General features: G+C 41.6%; 2 protein-coding genes across 4 annotated transcripts; both read left to right on the plus strand.

Annotated features, from left to right (window-relative positions):
- Window positions 1-255: 255 nt before the first annotated feature.
- On the plus strand, window positions 256-2,520 carry phospho1 (phosphoethanolamine/phosphocholine phosphatase 1). 2 transcript variants are annotated; one of them, XM_068718983.1, is made up of 2 exons: window positions 256-346; window positions 738-2,520. In XM_068718983.1, exon 2 carries the CDS (start codon window positions 860-862, stop codon window positions 1,712-1,714), a length of 855 nt encoding a protein of 284 aa, XP_068575084.1. In that variant the 5' UTR covers window positions 256-346; window positions 738-859; the 3' UTR covers window positions 1,715-2,520. The 2 variants fall into 2 exon arrangements, with proteins under 2 accessions (XP_068575084.1, XP_068575085.1); XM_068718984.1 differs by having other exon boundaries at window positions 909-2,520.
- Window positions 2,521-3,639: 1,119 nt separating this feature from the next.
- eftud2 (elongation factor Tu GTP binding domain containing 2) lies at window positions 3,640-18,247 on the plus strand. Of its 2 annotated transcripts, none has more exons than XM_068718674.1 (28): window positions 3,640-3,786; window positions 4,442-4,557; window positions 4,667-4,829; window positions 4,995-5,073; window positions 5,276-5,351; window positions 5,981-6,046; window positions 6,141-6,176; window positions 7,381-7,471; window positions 7,576-7,658; window positions 8,004-8,170; window positions 8,307-8,431; window positions 8,534-8,597; window positions 8,704-8,794; window positions 8,905-9,040; window positions 9,149-9,276; window positions 9,626-9,819; window positions 11,128-11,239; window positions 11,333-11,473; window positions 11,735-11,836; window positions 11,942-12,024; window positions 12,304-12,390; window positions 13,412-13,538; window positions 13,928-14,015; window positions 14,207-14,325; window positions 14,643-14,737; window positions 14,842-14,995; window positions 17,379-17,486; window positions 17,570-18,247. In XM_068718674.1, the coding sequence occupies exons 2-28, from the start codon at window positions 4,453-4,455 to the stop codon at window positions 17,663-17,665; spliced, it is 2,916 nt and encodes a 971-aa protein (XP_068574775.1). In that variant the 5' UTR covers window positions 3,640-3,786; window positions 4,442-4,452; the 3' UTR covers window positions 17,666-18,247. The 2 variants fall into 2 exon arrangements, with proteins under 2 accessions (XP_068574775.1, XP_068574774.1); XM_068718673.1 differs by having other exon boundaries at window positions 3,640-3,751.
- Window positions 18,248-18,580: the final 333 nt, after the last annotated feature.

Genomic DNA, 18,580 nt, shown 5'->3' on the forward strand with positions numbered 1-18,580 from the left:
CTAGACCTCACAGTGTTGTAACCTCCCGGAACCTGGTGTCGTTAAATCCGTGCTTGTAGGCGTATTATTCTTTGTATTTCCTATGTAGCCGTATTTGATATCACATCTGACTCCGTACTATCTTTCTTGTACACAGGCATACTCTTGTAGGATTAATTAAGTTATAATAAAGTTATTATTTGGGACCTTGCACGGTGCTGCTGTCTGAGGCAATTCAACATCCACTGTGTTTCTCTTTCATACAGGCAAAAAAAAACAGCCGCACAGCTTGAAGGAGTTTGGTAGAAAATCAGGAAACGCGCGCGATCAGCTGACACCCACTGCTGACACCAGCTTCACTCAAAAGGTAGGCAGGCGGACATATGCGGCGGTCTTGCTTGTTCATCTAATGTACAGTTCATAAGCTTGCTGGCTTGCAGGATTTGCATGGAGCCCATGTTTTTTACAGATCCGAATATAATCTTACTACATTATGCTACAGCAGGATGACCTCTCCCTTATACCTTTGTAGAAAGGTACATTTTTCAGAGACCCATGAGCTGGTGGATGCTGCCTCTTCTGCTTTGACCTGCTGACTGGCTGCTTTGCTCTCTTTTAGCTATGGTCATACCCTTTTTTTAATTTAGATGATATTCAGATTATTGTGTCTATTTCATATATTCAATCTATGTTTTACTCTGTTTTTACCTCCACCCCAAACCCCACTCTTTGTCTATTTACGCATTGATGTTTCCCAGAAATCATCCTCGGTATCCTCCACCTTACTGTGGCTTGCCTTGCGTGGGATGCTGGAGAGTGGGAGGAGAGCGGGAGTGGAGATTTGATGCCTATAACAGTCAGAGGTGTGGCATAGTCAATCATGGGGGATTCAATATTCAACTGCTGTTATGTCCCACCCCATCCCCCAGGCGAGGGGGAGCCCGCCGGGTCCAGACGCGCAAAGATCATGGCGTCCAATGCAGCCAACATCTCCTCCGATAAGCGCTTCCTCATCTTCTTTGACTTTGATGAGACCATCGTGGATGAAACCAGCGACGACGTAGTGGTGCAGGCCGCCCCGGGTCAGCACCTACCGGTCTGGCTGAAGGACACGTACCAACCTGGCCGCTACAACGAGTACATGCAGCGCGTGCTGGCCTACCTGGCGGAGCAGGGCGTCACCGAGAGCGACATCCGCGGCTCCATGGAGAAGATACCGGCCACCCCCGGCATGCTCACCCTCTTCCAGTTCCTCCGCACTCGGCCACCGCAGGACTTCGAGGTGGTGCTGTTGTCCGACTCCAACACCTTCTTCATCGAGTCCTGGCTCCGACGCGCCGGGGCCCGCCAGCTCTTCCACCGGATCTTCAGCAACCCGGCCACCTTCAACAGGGACGGGCGGCTGGTGATGCGGCCCTTCCACTCCCACGACTGCGTGCGGTGCCCCAACAACATGTGTAAGCAGGTGGTCGTCAGGGACTACGTGGCCCGCAGGACGCAGGAGCGGGGCCGCCCGTACCAACGGGTCTTCTACGTGGGGGACGGAGCCAACGACTTCTGCCCGGTGCTGTCCCTCGGGCCCCGGGACGTGGCTTTCCCGCGGCGGGACTTCCCCATGCACCGGCTGATCACGGAGATCCATGAAGCCATGCCAGGGGAGTTCAAGGCGGTCACGGTGCCGTGGAGCAGCGGGGAGGATGTGGTGCAGAGGCTGAGGAAGCTGGTGGCAGAGTAGAGTGTCACACACAGAGACAGAGAGGGGAGAAAGGAGATCATTAAGAGGCCAGTTGACACATTTTGTCAAATTCTCAGGTTAAATAGTCCCACAAACTAATGTTAAGGCAACAAAACCATTTGTATTGTCTGTAGAAATAAATAGTGTCTGTCTGGCGTCCAGCTTGCATGTGCCTTAGTCCAGCCTCTCACGTGTTGGTCCGGAGGTCACTCTCAGGACAGAGGGACCAGTTTATCTTCATCAGCAGGTAAATTATTGTGGAGACCTGCCACTATCACCAAAAGAAAGGAAATCAATGACATATCAGTGCTTTGTTATAAAGATTTAGAAGTAACAGTTACTTCTAACTTTAACCTTTGGGGGTAGGCCTATATTTGCATAATAATTAATATACACTTTAATGGGACACGGTGCTTTAAAATGTTAAACAGGGTCAGTATGGAAATCCGTGTATAGGTCCACTTTAGTAGTAATATTTAAAATATTACAGATGTTTATGCCAACCAACCAACGGTGTGCTCTTAAATAACAAGTGTGTTTATCTATTTTAAATATTCAATTTTAGCCTCAATAAATAAAATTTGAGTAACACTGCTCACTGAAGGGCATTTCAACAGATCTACAAGATGACCACACAATAGTTTTCATCAATGTGCTTCTTACAGAATATATGTCTGACTTAGAAATGTATGACAATGTCGTAAGGATGTGTTTGTTTGTTTGTTTAACTTGTTTATCAGTCTGTTGTATCTTTACTGTACTGAAGAAAATATGTACACCAGTAGGAATAAAGCCATCAACTGAAACCCTTACTGTGTCTGCATGTATTATCAAACCTCATCAACATCCAAGTGAAATGGATGTTCCATTACATACATCTATCTTTGCCATAGCAATGCCACATTTCACATTTAATAGTTGAACATCGGTTGGCCTTGATTTATGCTTCACTTCTCTAAAATGTTTGGCACATTTAGTTCTTGGCACACAAATCATGCACACCACAACTCAACTCTGCGCAAGTTAACAGAGGTTAAAGTCTCACGTAGGTGAGCGTAATAGAACAAAGTTTTGAAATCAAAGCTACCCAAGTAATGCTCATAAAGTCAAAGATTTCCCCAACATTGAACTCCTATAGTTTTCTCAGGGTTAAATAACTGTTTGAGTAAGCTATTTACCATTAGTTCTAATGGGAAAGTTTATTCTTTTAAAAAAAACTGCATTAGTTATCTAAAAAGTATAGTAAATACAGGCCTGTATTTATCAGGATATTTGATTTTATGACAAACTGAAATTGATAAATGTCACAACTACCGTTAATAAATGTTCACTGCCCTCCAGTGGTCGCAATGCAAAACTACAGGCCCATCTATTTTTAACATTTTATTGTGAAAGGACTCAGCGGAACTGAGAATGAGATTGTGTCTTCCTTTATCGATCGAGTCGATGTAATTATTGTATGCCTATTATAGCCAACTATAGCAGAGCGTCTAGAGTCATTTAGTTTAATTTGTCACACATCTATGCTGTATTTTCACGGAGACATACTCTTAATCTTTCGGTGAACACGTACAAAATATAATTTACAAAATAATCTGAGCTATAGTTGCGCACCGTGACCACTAGAGGGCAATACATGCACTTATGTCACCCAGGGGAACCATCTACTACGCAAACATCAAGGTAGACAAGGCATGCTAATATTTCCAGTAAAGGAATTCAAGATAGAACTTTTAAATTGAAAGGTGCTGAAGTGCGTGTGACTGCATGTGTAACGTAATGTGGGGGTATTGAAACGAGGGTGACTGTGATTTGTGCGTGTAGTTTTCTTTGGAGCCTATGCTTCTTAATGAACACCTCCACCGCTGGGGGGCGATAGTGAACCCTAACCGCCCCATGTCAGTAGAAGAAGAAAGCCGGAAGTAATAGCTCGTGCGCATGGCGCTTTTTGGGAAATGATTTGTCTTTTGAATACGCACCCAACTTTTATCTCGTCTCGATAATAATCTTTGCAGACTACACTGTAACATAATACAGGTGAGCTGGTTTTGTAGCTGCTACGTGTCTTTACAGTATCCTTTAAGTTATAGTTTAGTTCCGTAAGCTAAGCTTTAAGCTCTCTTTAGCTAAACGTAACTGAAACGTCGCCTCCAACTCATTCATTTCTGTACTTGTTAGCTGGCTAGCATGCTATTTTCTGACTCGCTACTGACATTGCAAACATGAGGAAAATGTTAATTTGTAATAATTGAAAACTTCTCACTTAAGACAGATTTTAGTATCAGTTTTTGCCGTCGGAAAGCATCTGAAAGCTTGATGAATAGCTGTCATGGTGCATGTTATGCTACATGCTAAGTTAGCATTGACTGTAATGGTAACTTACGGTATTTTTAAGCAAGCTGGTTATTAAGTCATCACCGGCCTTTGGAGAACAATAAAAGAAAAAACACAATGCAGTGCAAATTTGTATTACTAATGAGACGTGAACATGACTTTTATTGGTGCATATTTAATCACACAGCGACACAGACATTACATTACGTTTAATTATTTAATTATAGATCATTCTAGTTGTATCCTGTTGTATCGTTGATCCACATTAGAGACTGATAGTATGGCTATTTAATCTCCAAATCTCTCTCACGAAAATGTTATGCCATTATCTTTTGGCATTGGATCTAATTCGTATATTGTCTACTATTATTTAACCCATGACCACACTTTCAGTTCTCTACAAGATGGAGGCTGATCTGTATGATGAGTTTGGAAACTACATCGGTCCAGAGCTGGACTCTGATGATGATGAAGATGATCTGGATGCAGAGGACAGAGATGTTGACGAGGTACTCTTAAACATTTAACATCTCAAACTGTCAACTTGGTGGTACTTTTATTTTAATTTGAATCCAGTATGTGCTCACATGTCATGGTAATTACTCTCTCCTTGTGCAGGGTGATGATGATGATGAAGATGAGCCTGCTGATGCTGATGAGGATGTCCCCGGTATGGAGGTGGTCCTGCATGAGGACAAGAAGTACTATCCTACAGCAGAGGAGGTTTATGGGCCCGAAGTGGAAACTATTGTCCAAGAGGAAGACACACAACCTCTCACAGGTTAGATACAAAGAACAGTGTAGCCCTGTTAGCAGATTTACAATAAAGGACACAGTATTTGGTTACTTAATCCCCATGCTCTCACATATTTATAATGGTATGTGATGGATGCTAATATGTTTTATTGTGATCTGCACAAACACTAGTGTTTTCTCTTCACTCCAGAGCCCATCATCAAGCCTGTGAAGAACAAGCAGTTCACGCTGATGGAGCAGGAGTTACCTGCCACTGTTTATGATATGGAGTAAGTCATCTTCATGAATATGCACATGGTGTTAGGTTTTTTTCCTGCCTTTTAAAGTCTGAAGATGCAAATGTATATCCAGACAATTACTGGTACGACAGCGCTCAACTCAAGCTTGTGTATTTCCTAGTACATATCTGCCATGGACATGTGTTTGCTGTGTGTCTTTCCAAGCTCTGATATCCCTCTTCTATCTTGTTAGATTCCTTGCAGATCTGATGGATGGTCCTGAGCTAATCCGTAACGTCACCCTGTGTGGTCATCTTCACCACGGCAAGGTTAGAGCCCGTCTTATAGCTGTGTCTGGCTTCTTGTTTCTCTTTTAGCTTTTTATTTTTAGTGAGGGTAGTGTTTCCCTTACAGTGGGCTCACACCTTTGGCCTGGTGGATGTGGGGCACCCTAACACAGTTACAGCACACCAAATTCTGTTTTCAAATATATATCAGTCACTTTTCGAAATCCACATTAACCACTTTTCACATAAGCATAAATATCATCCACTGCTCAGCACTCAATTTAAAAGAAGACATGTCACTTTTAAAGCTGGCTCGCATGTATCTCACATTTTTTTCTTCTTCCAAAACCGTGACGAATAACACCTGGAGCAAAAATACAAGTATAGCGAAAATACTGGATTGGAAATGTATAATTATTTTTAGCATTAAAAATTAGTTTTTTTTTGGTCTGGCAGGGGTTCTTGTTGGCTTGGCAGCCCGCCATGCCTGTACAATAATTGAAGAATCACTGCGCGGGTCTTCTGTGGCATTTTGCCAAAGAGGACATGTGTTCTTAAGATGAAAAATGTATGAGGATATGAGTGTTTTGGAGCATATGCTAATAACATGGCTGCTCTTTGCAGTCATCTGTGCCTCATAGGGATCTAATGAATTCGTTTTTTTTGTTTAGACTTGTTTCGTGGACTGCCTGATTGAACAGACACACCCAGAAATCAGGAAGAGAGACGATGTGGATGTGAGTGTCGACTGTAATAAGCACATCTTGTGAAATTATTACACCTATATTCTGTATAATACAGCAGAACTAACATGACTTTTTACTTTTTCAGCTCCGATACACAGACATCCTCTTTACAGAACAGGAGGTGCGTGGTTTTGTTGAATTGTAGCATATTAACTATTCATTGTATCCTAAAATATATTGGGTTACCACATATTAGAATGTCAAGGATTTTTTTATTTTGCACAATTCAAAATAAACATAACAGAGATAAATTAATATCACAGTGCAGGAAGAGGCAGAAAGCCAACTGGGCTTATTTGAAGCTTCCACCTATATAATTTTACAAAATTACAAACAACATAAAGTAAAATATGCGTAAGACATTATGTTACAAACAACAAAAGAAAGAAAGAAAAAAAAGTGTGTGTGTGAGAAAGTAAGCATGGGCTTGTGTTTGTTCAGGGATATTGGTTTATACACCTGCAGTAACTCCTAAGCAATGGTAATGCTACACATCCCTGTGAGTGAAACAACAATACTAAATGTAATATAACAGCTAAAACAAGAAAGACATGAACACTAATACGTATAAAAAAAAAAAATACGAAACAGCAATTAGATTTTCTGTTAGGCACCTTTTGAAACATTTTATAGAGGGACATTTTTTTGTTAGGTGTGAAAAGTGAGTCCATAATTTGGTTCCCCTAAATCTTATTGAAAATTGACCTCTGCTAGTCAGTAATTTAGCAGGATGGAGATTGACGAGTTGAGTAAGAGTGAACCTGTGAATTCACTTTGTAGCAGGTCTTGAAATGATCAGGAATATTCCCTTCACCTGAAAGTATCTTATAAATGAAAACACAAGTTTAAGAAATATTGATGTCATAAATAGTAAGAATCTGCAATTTCTGAAATAGAGGAGCAGATGAGATGTGTGACTCTGATCGGGTTGCGATCCTAACAAAACGTTTCTGGAGGACCAACATTTTTTGCAGAGTAGTAGGAAAAGTACTTGCCCAAACTATATTACAATATGAAAGATAGGGATAAATTATACTGTAAAAAAAGAATAAGGAGACAGTTTGCAGAGACAAGATGTCTAACCCTCCTTATTATTCCAATAGATTTGTTTATTTTTCTACTAACACACTCAATATGTTTACTCCAACTTAAACTCTCATCAATAATATTTCCTAGGAATTTTGTAGATGACACTTGAGGCATTTGACTAAAGCGTGGAGGTTGCAGGACCATGTTGCCAGCAATCCTTAATAAATAAGCCTAAAGGTGATAGAATTATGTTTCCCCTCCTGCAAATGTATTTCTATCTTGTGCTTTTTCCATAGAGAGGTGTGGGTATCAAGAGCGCCCCTGTCACAATGGTCCTGCCAGACTCCAGAGGAAAATCCTACCTCTTCAACATCATGGATACACCAGGTATAGTGCACGGCTGGATGTGGCGTTTACTGAATGCATGTTTGGTGGTTTGTTTTGGTGTATCATAGCTGAAAGTGATGTCAAACCTTGTGTCTCCCTCTCAGGCCACGTGAACTTCTCTGACGAGGTCACTTCTAGCATCCGGCTCTCAGACGGTGTGGTCCTCTTCATAGATGCAGCAGAAGGAGTGAGTCGATACATTCTTTCTCTTTGCACATTTGTCAATGCTCTTCAACCTTCAAAACGGGTTCGCTCAACTCGACCCACTTTAGGAACCAGTCATTTTCTGAGTGCCGTGTTTCCACTGCAGATAGTCTCCCCTCGGTGTAGGCGGGATTCTCAGCTGATTGCTGCAGTGTAATTGTGATTGCTATAGAAGCTAGCATGGCTATTTAAAAACGGCGGGTTTGTGCAGCATTACGGATGTTTCTCTGTGACCAATCAGTGGTCTGCAGTGTTTTAACTCTGCCTTGTGTAATGAACTGAACTGGACTGCTTGGTGGAAACGTGCCCTTTGTGTATCTCTGCACAGGTGATGCTGAACACAGAGCGCCTGATCAAACATGCCGTTCAGGAGCGTATGGCCATCACCATCTGCATCAACAAGGTGGACCGGCTCATTGGGGAGCTCAAATTGCCTCCCACCGATGCTTATTATAAACTTCGCCACATCGTGGATGAGGTCAATGGTTTGCTCAGGTAATACTTAAAACCCATAAGGTGCACACAGTGTTTCAGAGAGCATGGATGGCTTCATGAGATGTAGCGCTACATATTGTTGGGAAAGAAATGGGACAACGTGAGACACTTCATGGTCATTTCTCTTCCTCCTCAGCACTTACTCCACAGATGAGAACTTGGTGGTGTCTCCTCTCCTTGGAAACGTGTGCTTTGCCAGCTCTCAGTACAGTATCTGTTTCACTCTGGGGTCCTTTGCAAAGATCTACTCAGACACCTATGGTAAGGCTGTTCCGCATAAACCGGCTCTGGCACATCCTTTTTCTTATCTCATGCCTACTGCAGTTAGTGAGGTATTAACGTTTAATCTCTTTGTGTTTGCAGGTGACATCAACTATAATGAGTTTGCCAAGAGGCTTTGGGGAGACATTTATTTCAACCCCAAAACGTGAGTAACTAATTTGGATATGAACAGAATGCTAATATTTATTGCAAAGCGATCCTCTTTTTACACACTTATATCTGCCATTTTCTTTCTTTTTTTTTTTGTTCAGTCGCAAGTTCACAAAGAAAGCTCCCAGCAGCAACTCTCAGCGCAGCTTTGTGGAATTTGTTCTGGAGCCTCTCTACAAGATCCTCTCACAGGTTAACACATGGCTAACACATTTTTGTGTGACAAAGCAAAAACAATTAGCACAATACATTCAGCTTAGACCTCAGTGTGTCATCCTCACCCTAATCCTCTTTGTGTCTAGGTGGTTGGGGATGTGGACACGTCTCTCCCCAGAGTTCTGGATGAACTGGGGATCCACCTCACTAAAGAGGAGCTGAAGCTGAACATCAGACCCTTGTTGAGGCTTGTCTGTAACCGCTTCTTTGGCGAGTTCACAGGTAAGGCTTACTTTGTTTTTATCTACCTATATTATTATAATAACATCATTTTAAACTGAAGATGATTTGGTAAACATGTTAAGTGGAGCATGGATTTCTTCTCTCCAGGCTTTGTGGACATGTGTGTACATCACATCCCCTCACCACAGGAGGGTGCCAGGAACAAGATAGAGCACACGTACGCTGGAGGTCTGGACTCAGACCTTGGGGAGGCCATGGTAGAGTGCGACCCTGATGTGAGTATAAAGGAAGCAGAGCAAGAATCTCCTGTTTATTGGCTGGTGAGAAGCAGATACGCCAATTAACTGCAAAATGCTGCAATCTGTTTCTAGTCATTCCAGTTGCTCGTACAGATTAGGCCAACAGGCTGTTTTTAATTGGCTTGAAATTAACAGGCTTGTAATTAAGCCAATTTAAGACAATACCTGACATTGATCACAGTTTTCCCAAGTTCCAATAAAAGTCTTACTGACTTTATCCAAAGCCCTCTTATGTGTTTTTAAGAAGAAATGTCACATTCCAGCGGTAAGCCTTTCCTGCCCTATTTTCTATCTTTCCTGCTCAACTCATGCCTCTCGCCCTCAGGGTCCTTTGATGTGCCACACCACTAAGATGTACAGCACCGAGGACGGGGTTCAGTTCCATGCGTTTGGCAGAGTTCTGAGTGGGACCATTCAGGCCGGTCAGCCTGTCAAGGTTTTAGGAGAGAACTACACCCTTGAAGATGAGGAGGACTCCCAGGTCTGCACCGTGGGCCGTCTCTGGATTTCAGTTGCCAGGTACGCTGCAGGGGATTCGTTAATAGAGTATAATATGAATATACTGTATGGCAGGGGTATTCAATTATTATTCAGTGAGGTCCAGTTTGAGAGAATTTCATTGTGCAAAGGTCCGCAACATCACAGTAACATCTAATTTGTGTTCTGATTTAGTGCTATATATATATATTTATTTATTTATTAAGTTCAATTGAATAATATATCAACAATATTTATTGTCAGATTTTAAATTTAACTGGATGAATTATGAATAATACATACTCTAATAATAAATAAATGTTGTTCTCTCATTTCAAGTAAAAGAAGGGCTGCATTAAAAAATAAAATGCATAACCTAAAGTTTTTGTAAAATGTGGCTCTTTTTATTTAATTAACTGAATTGTCCTGCAGCTTTAAGTTCATTTTATTCAGGTCTGAAGTGAAATTTGTGTGCAGGGACTTTATCTGTGGTTATTAAACCCACTTGTTTCAGCTCCATCCTCCTCTCTGTTTACATCATTGTCGGACAGTGAATTAATGTGTTAGGATTCTGATCATATTGGGCTCTTTGGGTTATTTTTCTGTGCCTTCATTTTGGATTTGAGTGGGTTGAGTTTGTTTTAAAGATTTGTGCTTTGTGTTGTAGTGGCGCTTCACATTGACGCTTTTAATAATCGCCACGGTCTCTGAACATATGAGACATACTGCTTTTGAACTGGTTGTGGGAATAATAAACATAAGAGTCGGTCCATTCTTGGGTAAAGACTCTGGTCTCGCTGTCCACATTTCTCTTTATCGAGCACTTCATGTGAAGTAACTTCTCTGACTCACATACGTTTTCCGACTGTTGGGTTTCTCTCCCGTGAGTGTGAATGTCTCACTTGAGTTGAGGGCTGATGTTGGAATACGAATATGTGATTAGCCGAGTAGCATTACGTGAGATGGTTTACAGCGCATATAATTAGTTGGAGTGCTTCCTGAACTGCTGAACAAGTGTTGTATAAGCTATAAAAGTTGTGCCAATTAAAATAAAAACTTCTCAATTATCTATCTGCTTTAGTATTTGGCTACTCTTCCCACCTCTGGACTGAAGGACGAACTGATAAGAGTTGGGTGGTCAAGAGTCACTGTGACCTTCAAAAACACATTTTTGCTCATAACTCAAGAATGAATTAATTTCCTACAAATGTCTAACAGGATAAAATAATGAAGTGATGACATTTTGGACAGACATGGAGGTAAACTGTGACTCTGCGACCGACCTGACTGCTTGGACGCGTACAACTGCGAGGTTTGAATTAAATGTTACTGTGACGTCCACATTTGTAGATACCAAATTGAAGTGAACCGAGTGCCTGCCGGCAACTGGGTTCTAATCGAAGGCTGCGACCAGCCGATCGTCAAGACCGCAACGATCACGGAGCCCAGAGGGAACGAAGAGGTGAGACTAAAGCGAGAAATACCACTGAGAACATTTAAAATGACCTCCATGAGAAACGGCACCGTTGACATTTTTTTTTACTTTCTCTGACAGGCTCAGATTTTCAGGCCACTGAAGTTCAACACAGCATCGGTTATAAAGATTGCAGTGGAGCCCGTCAACCCATCAGAGCTACCGAAAATGTTGGACGGACTGAGGAAGGTCAACAAGAGCTATCCGTCTCTCACCACAAAGGTACGTCGCCACACAAGTACAGTGGTGGGTCCAGTACTAGGCTTTCACCACTTTATTTGAAATCCCTGTAACATAAACTAAGTAATTACTGAGATTACATTTATACGGTTAGACATTTAACCGGCGTGGTAGCCTCTTGAAATGGTTTCCTGGGAAATAAAATACAAATATGGATCCTGCAGGAAGGACAAAACTGATCTCAACAATAATTGTGCTGTTACTTAATTGCTTAAATTATAATTGGCTGTCTTTGTGTTTCAGGTGGAGGAATCTGGAGAGCATGTTATCTTGGGGACAGGAGAGCTCTACCTGGACTGTGTCATGCACGACCTGCGCAAGATGTACTCTGAGATCGACATTAAAGTAATTCTTCTCACTGCTTACAAAAATCAGCCGTAGCTTGAAGGTGCTACTCTAGAGTGGAGCCTTTTTGTTTCTTTCTGTAACCGTGCTCATCTTTGTCCACAGGTTGCTGACCCCGTCGTGACTTTCTGTGAAACGGTTGTAGAGACATCATCACTCAAGTGCTTCGCTGAAACGCCAAACAAAAAGTGCGCGTCAAATGTGATAGTTTTAGATCTTACCCACACATCCAGTGACATGAGTGCAATTACAAGAAAACATACTTTGATACATTATTTATCACTCAAAACTCCCAGCTCTGATAATTTCCTCTCTAAAGTTTCTCATAGACTCTTAGCTGTTGTATTTCTGTGTTTGGAGTTCACCTTGTGCACAGTTTGGAGTCACTGTCGGTTAGTCCTTCCCTATGGCCGAGTGTCCCCCGGACCCAGAATGAGTGATTGACATCCGTGTGATGTGATTGACAGGAATAAGATCACCATGATTGCTGAGCCCTTGGAGAAGGGGCTGGCTGAGGACATCGAGAACGAAGTGGTGCAGATCACGTGGAACAGGTAAGATGTAGCAGATATCGCCATCACACTTGCGCATAGTGAACTTGTGATCTCTTCATTAATTGAAATGACTTAATGTGCCTTTCATGTTAGATGTGTAGATTTCCCTCTGATATGGCAGTAGCCTTATTCATTTCTACATTCATCAGAGCCACTCTGGCCGATCATTAGCTTTCATTATTTCCTCTGTTAGCAGGGATAAAGGAGCCAGCATGATGATTGGCTCTTTAATGAAATGCTGTTATTGAAGAAGGTAAAGAGATATAAAAATGCCCACGGCTGAAATAATTCTTTTAAAAAGAGCAGTTATGGATTTGTGGGTAACATTCCTAAATCTATAGTTGTGTTGCTATTTGATGACAGTGCTTTAAATCAGTCTGCTGTGTCTTTTTCATTTATTTTTAAAATTTAATTTAGGTCTCTTTAGACGTTTTGAAAACTGTCAGAACTGCAGAACATCGTGAAAATAATTATGTATTTTTGCTTCACCATGTCAGTTTGTAAGGGACGCTAGAAACTGAGTGTAAAAAATGCTAAATGTAAGATCAATGACACTATAGATGTGTAACTTTATTTAGAAATTGATCTACAGAAAAGCATTTCTGTATGTGGTTATTTAATGACAGGACGAGCACTTCTGTACATTGTGACAAGTGTGTGTTCTCATAAACACCCCTCCGTGTATATTGATCAGATATCTCTCAGTAATTGAATCACTCACTAAAAGCATGATTGAATTTTCCTGTCCTCGCGACATGATGAGTGTGTGTGAGTGAGTGCGTGGCTTCCTGTCAGTCCTCGGCTCATCTGTTAGGCCATCTGGACCCAGCGGTGCCAGGGTGGAGTAGCAACGCCAAAGAAGTGACATACTTCACACACCATTAAACTGAACCTCCGCTCTACTCCTCCTCTTCCATTAACCCCTCTTTCCCCCCACGATCAACCAATCTCCTTAATGTTCCCTCTGACACAACGCGCAGTCCTCCTTTCAACCAGTGGCTGCTCTGTTTCCTCATGGCAGGAAGAAGCTGGGAGAGTTTTTCCAGACAAAGTACGACTGGGATCTGCTGGCTGCCAGGTCCATCTGGGCCTTCGGACCGGACACCACGGGACCGAACATCCTTGTAGATGACACACTGCCCTCTGAGGTGAGTTTAGTACCAACCAGGCGGGCCAATCACAGCCGAATAGTGCTCTTTGTCTGGAGGAAGTTTCCTATCAGTTTTGCTTAACAAAAACCTTGAATATGTAATAGTTTCTTATTAAAAAGTTATCATTTCTAATCTAGAGCCTCGCACTTCTTTCAGCCTACAACTTGGATGAAAAATAATTACATTATTTTGAATTCATATTATAGAAACACAAGATTTAGTCAATTGATGCCCCATCAAACCATGTGCATTTGAGTTTGCCAAAAAAGAAAGTGAGAGTCTGGACTTTCTTTACATCTGTTAATCAGGGAAAAGATCACACAAAGCTACATACGTTTGAAAACGGTTTTGTGCTGTTCTTGATGTCATTTTCTTTTCTTGTGCAGGTGGACAAGGCGCTGCTCGGCTCCGTCAAAGACAGCATCGTTCAGGGCTTCCAGTGGGGCACCAGAGAGGGCCCTCTGTGTGACGAGCGTGAGTTCTCTTTCTTTTTTTACCCCTGAACAAATTTAAAAAAAAAAAATTCTCTGCATTTCCATTGGTGCCAGAATTTCCTCTTAGCCTGAATGTCTACAACTGTGACAGTTAAGCATTGTGCGGAGGGAAAATACATTTTTCCTCATGAGTGTTATGTTGCCATAACTCAGTCCTTCTGCTGCCCTCAGCCATCAGGAATGTCAAGTTTAAGATCCTCGACGCAGTCATTGCTCAGGAGCCCCTCCACAGAGGGGGGGGGCAGGTCATCCCCACAGCCAGGAGAGTGGTGTACTCTGCTTTCCTCATGGTGAGATCATCCTCCCTAAGCCCATTCTTCTCCTTATCTGCCATTAGCTCCTCATGCCTTCATTTTCATCTTTACTTTCTTTAATGTTCCATTATCATGATTACGGTGTGGATTTTGCTGACTGCGTTCTTTTTTATAAATTGTACTGCGATGCCTTTCCTCTTTCACAATTTTGGCATCTGTCCTCATGTTTGGCTCTTTCACAGCTCTTATGATAAATTAATGGCTGTTTTGTAGCTGTACTTGGGGCTAGCCATACATTTTCATACATCTTCTCCTCCTCTCTTTAATGTGTTAATGTATGCCTTGTGTCGCAGGCCACTCCAAGGTTGATGGAGCCCTATTACTTTGTGGAGGTTCAGGCTCCAGCTGATTGTGTATCTGCTGTCTACACAGTGCTGGCTCGAAGAAGGTTGGTCGTCTCTTTCTCCTAATATCTGCATTGACAATATTCCGTAATATTAAAATACAGGGGTTTGAGTTTTTAAACGCGTGGTCCTGTTTGTCATCTAACAGGGGCCATGTCACCCAGGATGCACCTATTCCAGGGTCTCCTCTCTACACCATAAAGGCTTTCATCCCCGCCATCGACTCCTTCGGCTTTGAGACAGACCTGCGCACACATACACAGGGACAGGCCTTTGCCCTGTCTGTTTTCCACCACTGGCAGGTAAACAAACCAGCTTTCCTTCCAAATGAACAGAATACAGAAAAATGACTAAATGTGAATTAATGCACATTTCCACCCACTACCGTTATGCAAATAATAGAAGTTGGGTGCATCGAGATAAATAGTGCTAATGGTGCTAATTCTCCAGTTGGGTGTCATTAAAACCCTGTGTACATTATTCTTGTTCTCTTAATCTGGCTGTGAAGAGATTCCTCTCAAACGCTGTTTCAATGGAAGATTTTCCTGGCCATCTCTGATGTGCGAATTTCATTTTAATTTGAAAGTATAATAAACAAGATTACATTGGAACACATCATGATTTAACTCGGCTCAATACTGATTAGAGCTTGAACGCATCATAAGTCAGTGCAACCTCTGTTAACATAAACTGTTCTTTGCTGCTATATAATAAGTTTCTGATTAAGTTAGTTGTCCCCAATTTTTACGGTTGTTCCTTTGGCTCCACAGCTTATTTTGGGCTTGCAGTTGTGAGAAATTGCAAGCTTTATGTATTCTTCTACACCAACGACATGTTGTGTGCCACCGTAAAACTATAATGTGGCGGCGACATGTCCGTCATTTACATGTGGAAATTAGACTTAAACATTTAGCGTGCAGCTCAAATGGTGACATATTTGTATTCGTTTGTCAGGGCGCTTAAAGCAACCGGTGAAAATATTTACATACAATAAGGAAGTGCACACCTGAGATTTATTCACATGTCCAAACCAAAAGTGTTACTTTCTTGCTGTAAACACTCACTGAATGCCTAAACTAAGAAATCCAAATTAAACATTTGATTTTCAGATAAAAAAAAGAAAGAAAGCTCCATAAAGATGACAAACCTGATTTTTAAGTTTGGTATCCTTCTGTCACGAGCACCAACTCTCGCATACACAAAACTGTGGCAGCTTGTGCAGCAGAGTGTCAAACCTTGTGCACATGTCTGCCACTCCTGCTAAATTGCTTTTGATGTGGAGTGTTGAGTCATTAAGTTTTAAGTATAGCGTAACCGTCTCTGTGCTGTGTCTGACATGTGTTTGTGTCTGCACTCTGCAGAGCTGTGTCACTGAAAATTAACTCCACTTAGGGAGGATTAATACCTAATAGCAAAGGCATTCATCTGGAAGAGAGAACGGTTCCCTCGGTGCAAATATTTAATGTTTTTTCCCCTTGAGGTAAAAATCCAAGTGTTAAACATGAGACGAGACATGAATTATTTATTTACATGCTTGTACAAACAAAAATGAAAACCATTGTTGACATTTTTGTCTCTGCAGTAACAAAGATTGGTGAAGCTTGTATTGCCACGTTTTACAGTACCGTTAGCCCTGAGCAGTATATTGACCTTTCAGTACAAATCATGACAATTGTTTTTAATAAACTTAATATGAAGCAAAGCAGTTACTAAATTAGATTCCCCCCTTGGATTATTCCTGAAATGTCTTGTCAGCTAAAAGAACGTTCCATTTGAACTTCCTGTCATGCCGTCACGTGTGATGATTTATTTCCATATCTCCTCGTCCTAGGTTGTTAGTGCTGAACAGAAAATAACCTTTTCCCGAACAAGACACCCCTTGGGTCCAATTCCAATCACCTGACCAATTTGCTTTCTAAAGGGCAGCTACAGAGTTTGAACCCGATACAATCAACACTCTGAATCTTCTCCTCTGCTCTGGGCTTCAACAGACATTATTCCTGCAGGCACATATTGATTGAACTGCCCCAGAAAATAAGAATAACATGGGAGTCCTTAAACTGTGTTGTTTGCCCCATTAAACTCAAAAAGGCTATGTGTGCCTCCCTCATTAGTTTGATTATGTACTGCCAGTATTGGCATGCAAACAGCAGTGTTGAGTTACTGTTGTTAGCAGCTCTCTCCCATCTGTTGATTGGGCTTCAGCCACTCCATTGATTTACTTTTCTGTCCCCGGGGCTGGGAACGTCTTATGTAGTCCACTCTACCCAACGTTTTCCAGATTCAGCGTTCCTTCTCTTCCTTCGCTCTTTGTTTTTTTGGGGGGAATGTATCGTATATCCATGACGATGAGATCACGTTGGAAGCTCCTTAAGAAAATGGATTCAGTGAATCATTTTAAAAGCTTGTGAACGCTTCTTCTCACATGCTAACATTGCATTGGTCACAAACTGAAGCAGTGACTTCACGTTGCTTTTCCATCATGTTGATGGACGCACTCCTGACTCGGCAACAATAGGACAAACTTGCAGCTGAATCAGATATTTAGTGAAAGGTCAGAGCCACTATTAGAAATGTCCACTCAGTTTGTTAAAGCTCAGAATTTGATGTACGTTTCATGTCGTCAGATTTAGCTGCCATTTGCTTCTTCTCTCTGGGTTTACTACATTTAACATTTCCTTTCAGATCGTCCCTGGTGACCCTCTGGACAAGAGTATTGTGATCAGGCCGCTTGAGCCTCAACCTGCCCCCCACCTGGCCAGAGAGTTCATGATCAAGACCCGAAGGCGCAAGGTGAGCCGTTGTCTCCCTGTTTATCACTTCACTGCTGTCGGTGTATTTCCTTGGCTGACCTCATGTGTTTGTTTGTTCTGCAGGGTCTGAGTGAGGATGTGAGCATCAGCAAGTTCTTCGATGATCCTATGTTGTTGGAGCTGGCCAAACAGGACGTGGTGCTGAACTACCCGATGTGAGACCGCAAACCATAAGTGCAACACCAAAACCTCCCCTAGTCACTCAACAGCAAATCCTGCATTTTATCCATATTCAGGGACTCTTAACCATAGAAGGATTTGATAGATTCAGGATCTCAAAAGACTCCATTGCTGTTATTAGTATATCTGTACCAACCAACCGTTTTAAAAGATGTGTAACAAAGTTAGATCACCTGGATTTATTCAGGTGATCCTTTTTGAAAATGGCTGTCAAAACATTGCAGAGGTTTGTTGTGTCTTTTTTTTTTTTTGTATTTTTTATTTGTACAAATTATCATTGTTTTTGTAGAATACAATGACTTGGAGGCGTTTTTTAAAGAAATGTGATGTCATTGGCATTGGTCTGGCGTATTTCTGAATAAAAGAAGTCTGTAATTCAAAGAAATACGTTTCATTGTTGTGCACTTTCTTAGTCGATGAAAGAACCCACATCCTCACAATGATGCCACTTTAAAGGGCTTGTGTATTTGAGATATAGAGGGAGTTGGGAAGTTTGATTGACTGTGTCTGGGACGCTATGAGGGCGCTGAATGAAAGTATTGCTCCAATTGAAAGTAGTCCACTTTTAACCAAACCTAAAAAAAAAAAAAAAAATGTAATGCTGATAACCAGTTTAATTTCAACTCAAATGAACACAGTGGAGTGATGTTTAGGATACTTTATGTAAAGATACATTCATCAAACCGATGGAAGCAAATGAGGCTGCAATAGAAAATGTTCATATTAACCCTAATGATGACGAATCTGTCTGTTTACTTTATAGAGCAGTTTCTAAAGTAAATCTGTTCTGGTCTGAATGTGAACAGAGGTGTAAAAAGTGAAAGCCTGAAGCGTTCCATTAAGGAAACATTGTTTTTAGGGCTGATAGCTGGTTCAAGTCCAGCACGGACCAGG

This window comes from Cebidichthys violaceus, unplaced genomic scaffold (genome assembly GCF_023349555.1).
Source record: "Cebidichthys violaceus isolate CVI_PGR_0920_01 unplaced genomic scaffold, fCebVio1.0.p SCAF_23, whole genome shotgun sequence".
NCBI classification, from domain to species: Eukaryota; Metazoa; Chordata; class Actinopteri; order Perciformes; family Stichaeidae; genus Cebidichthys; species Cebidichthys violaceus.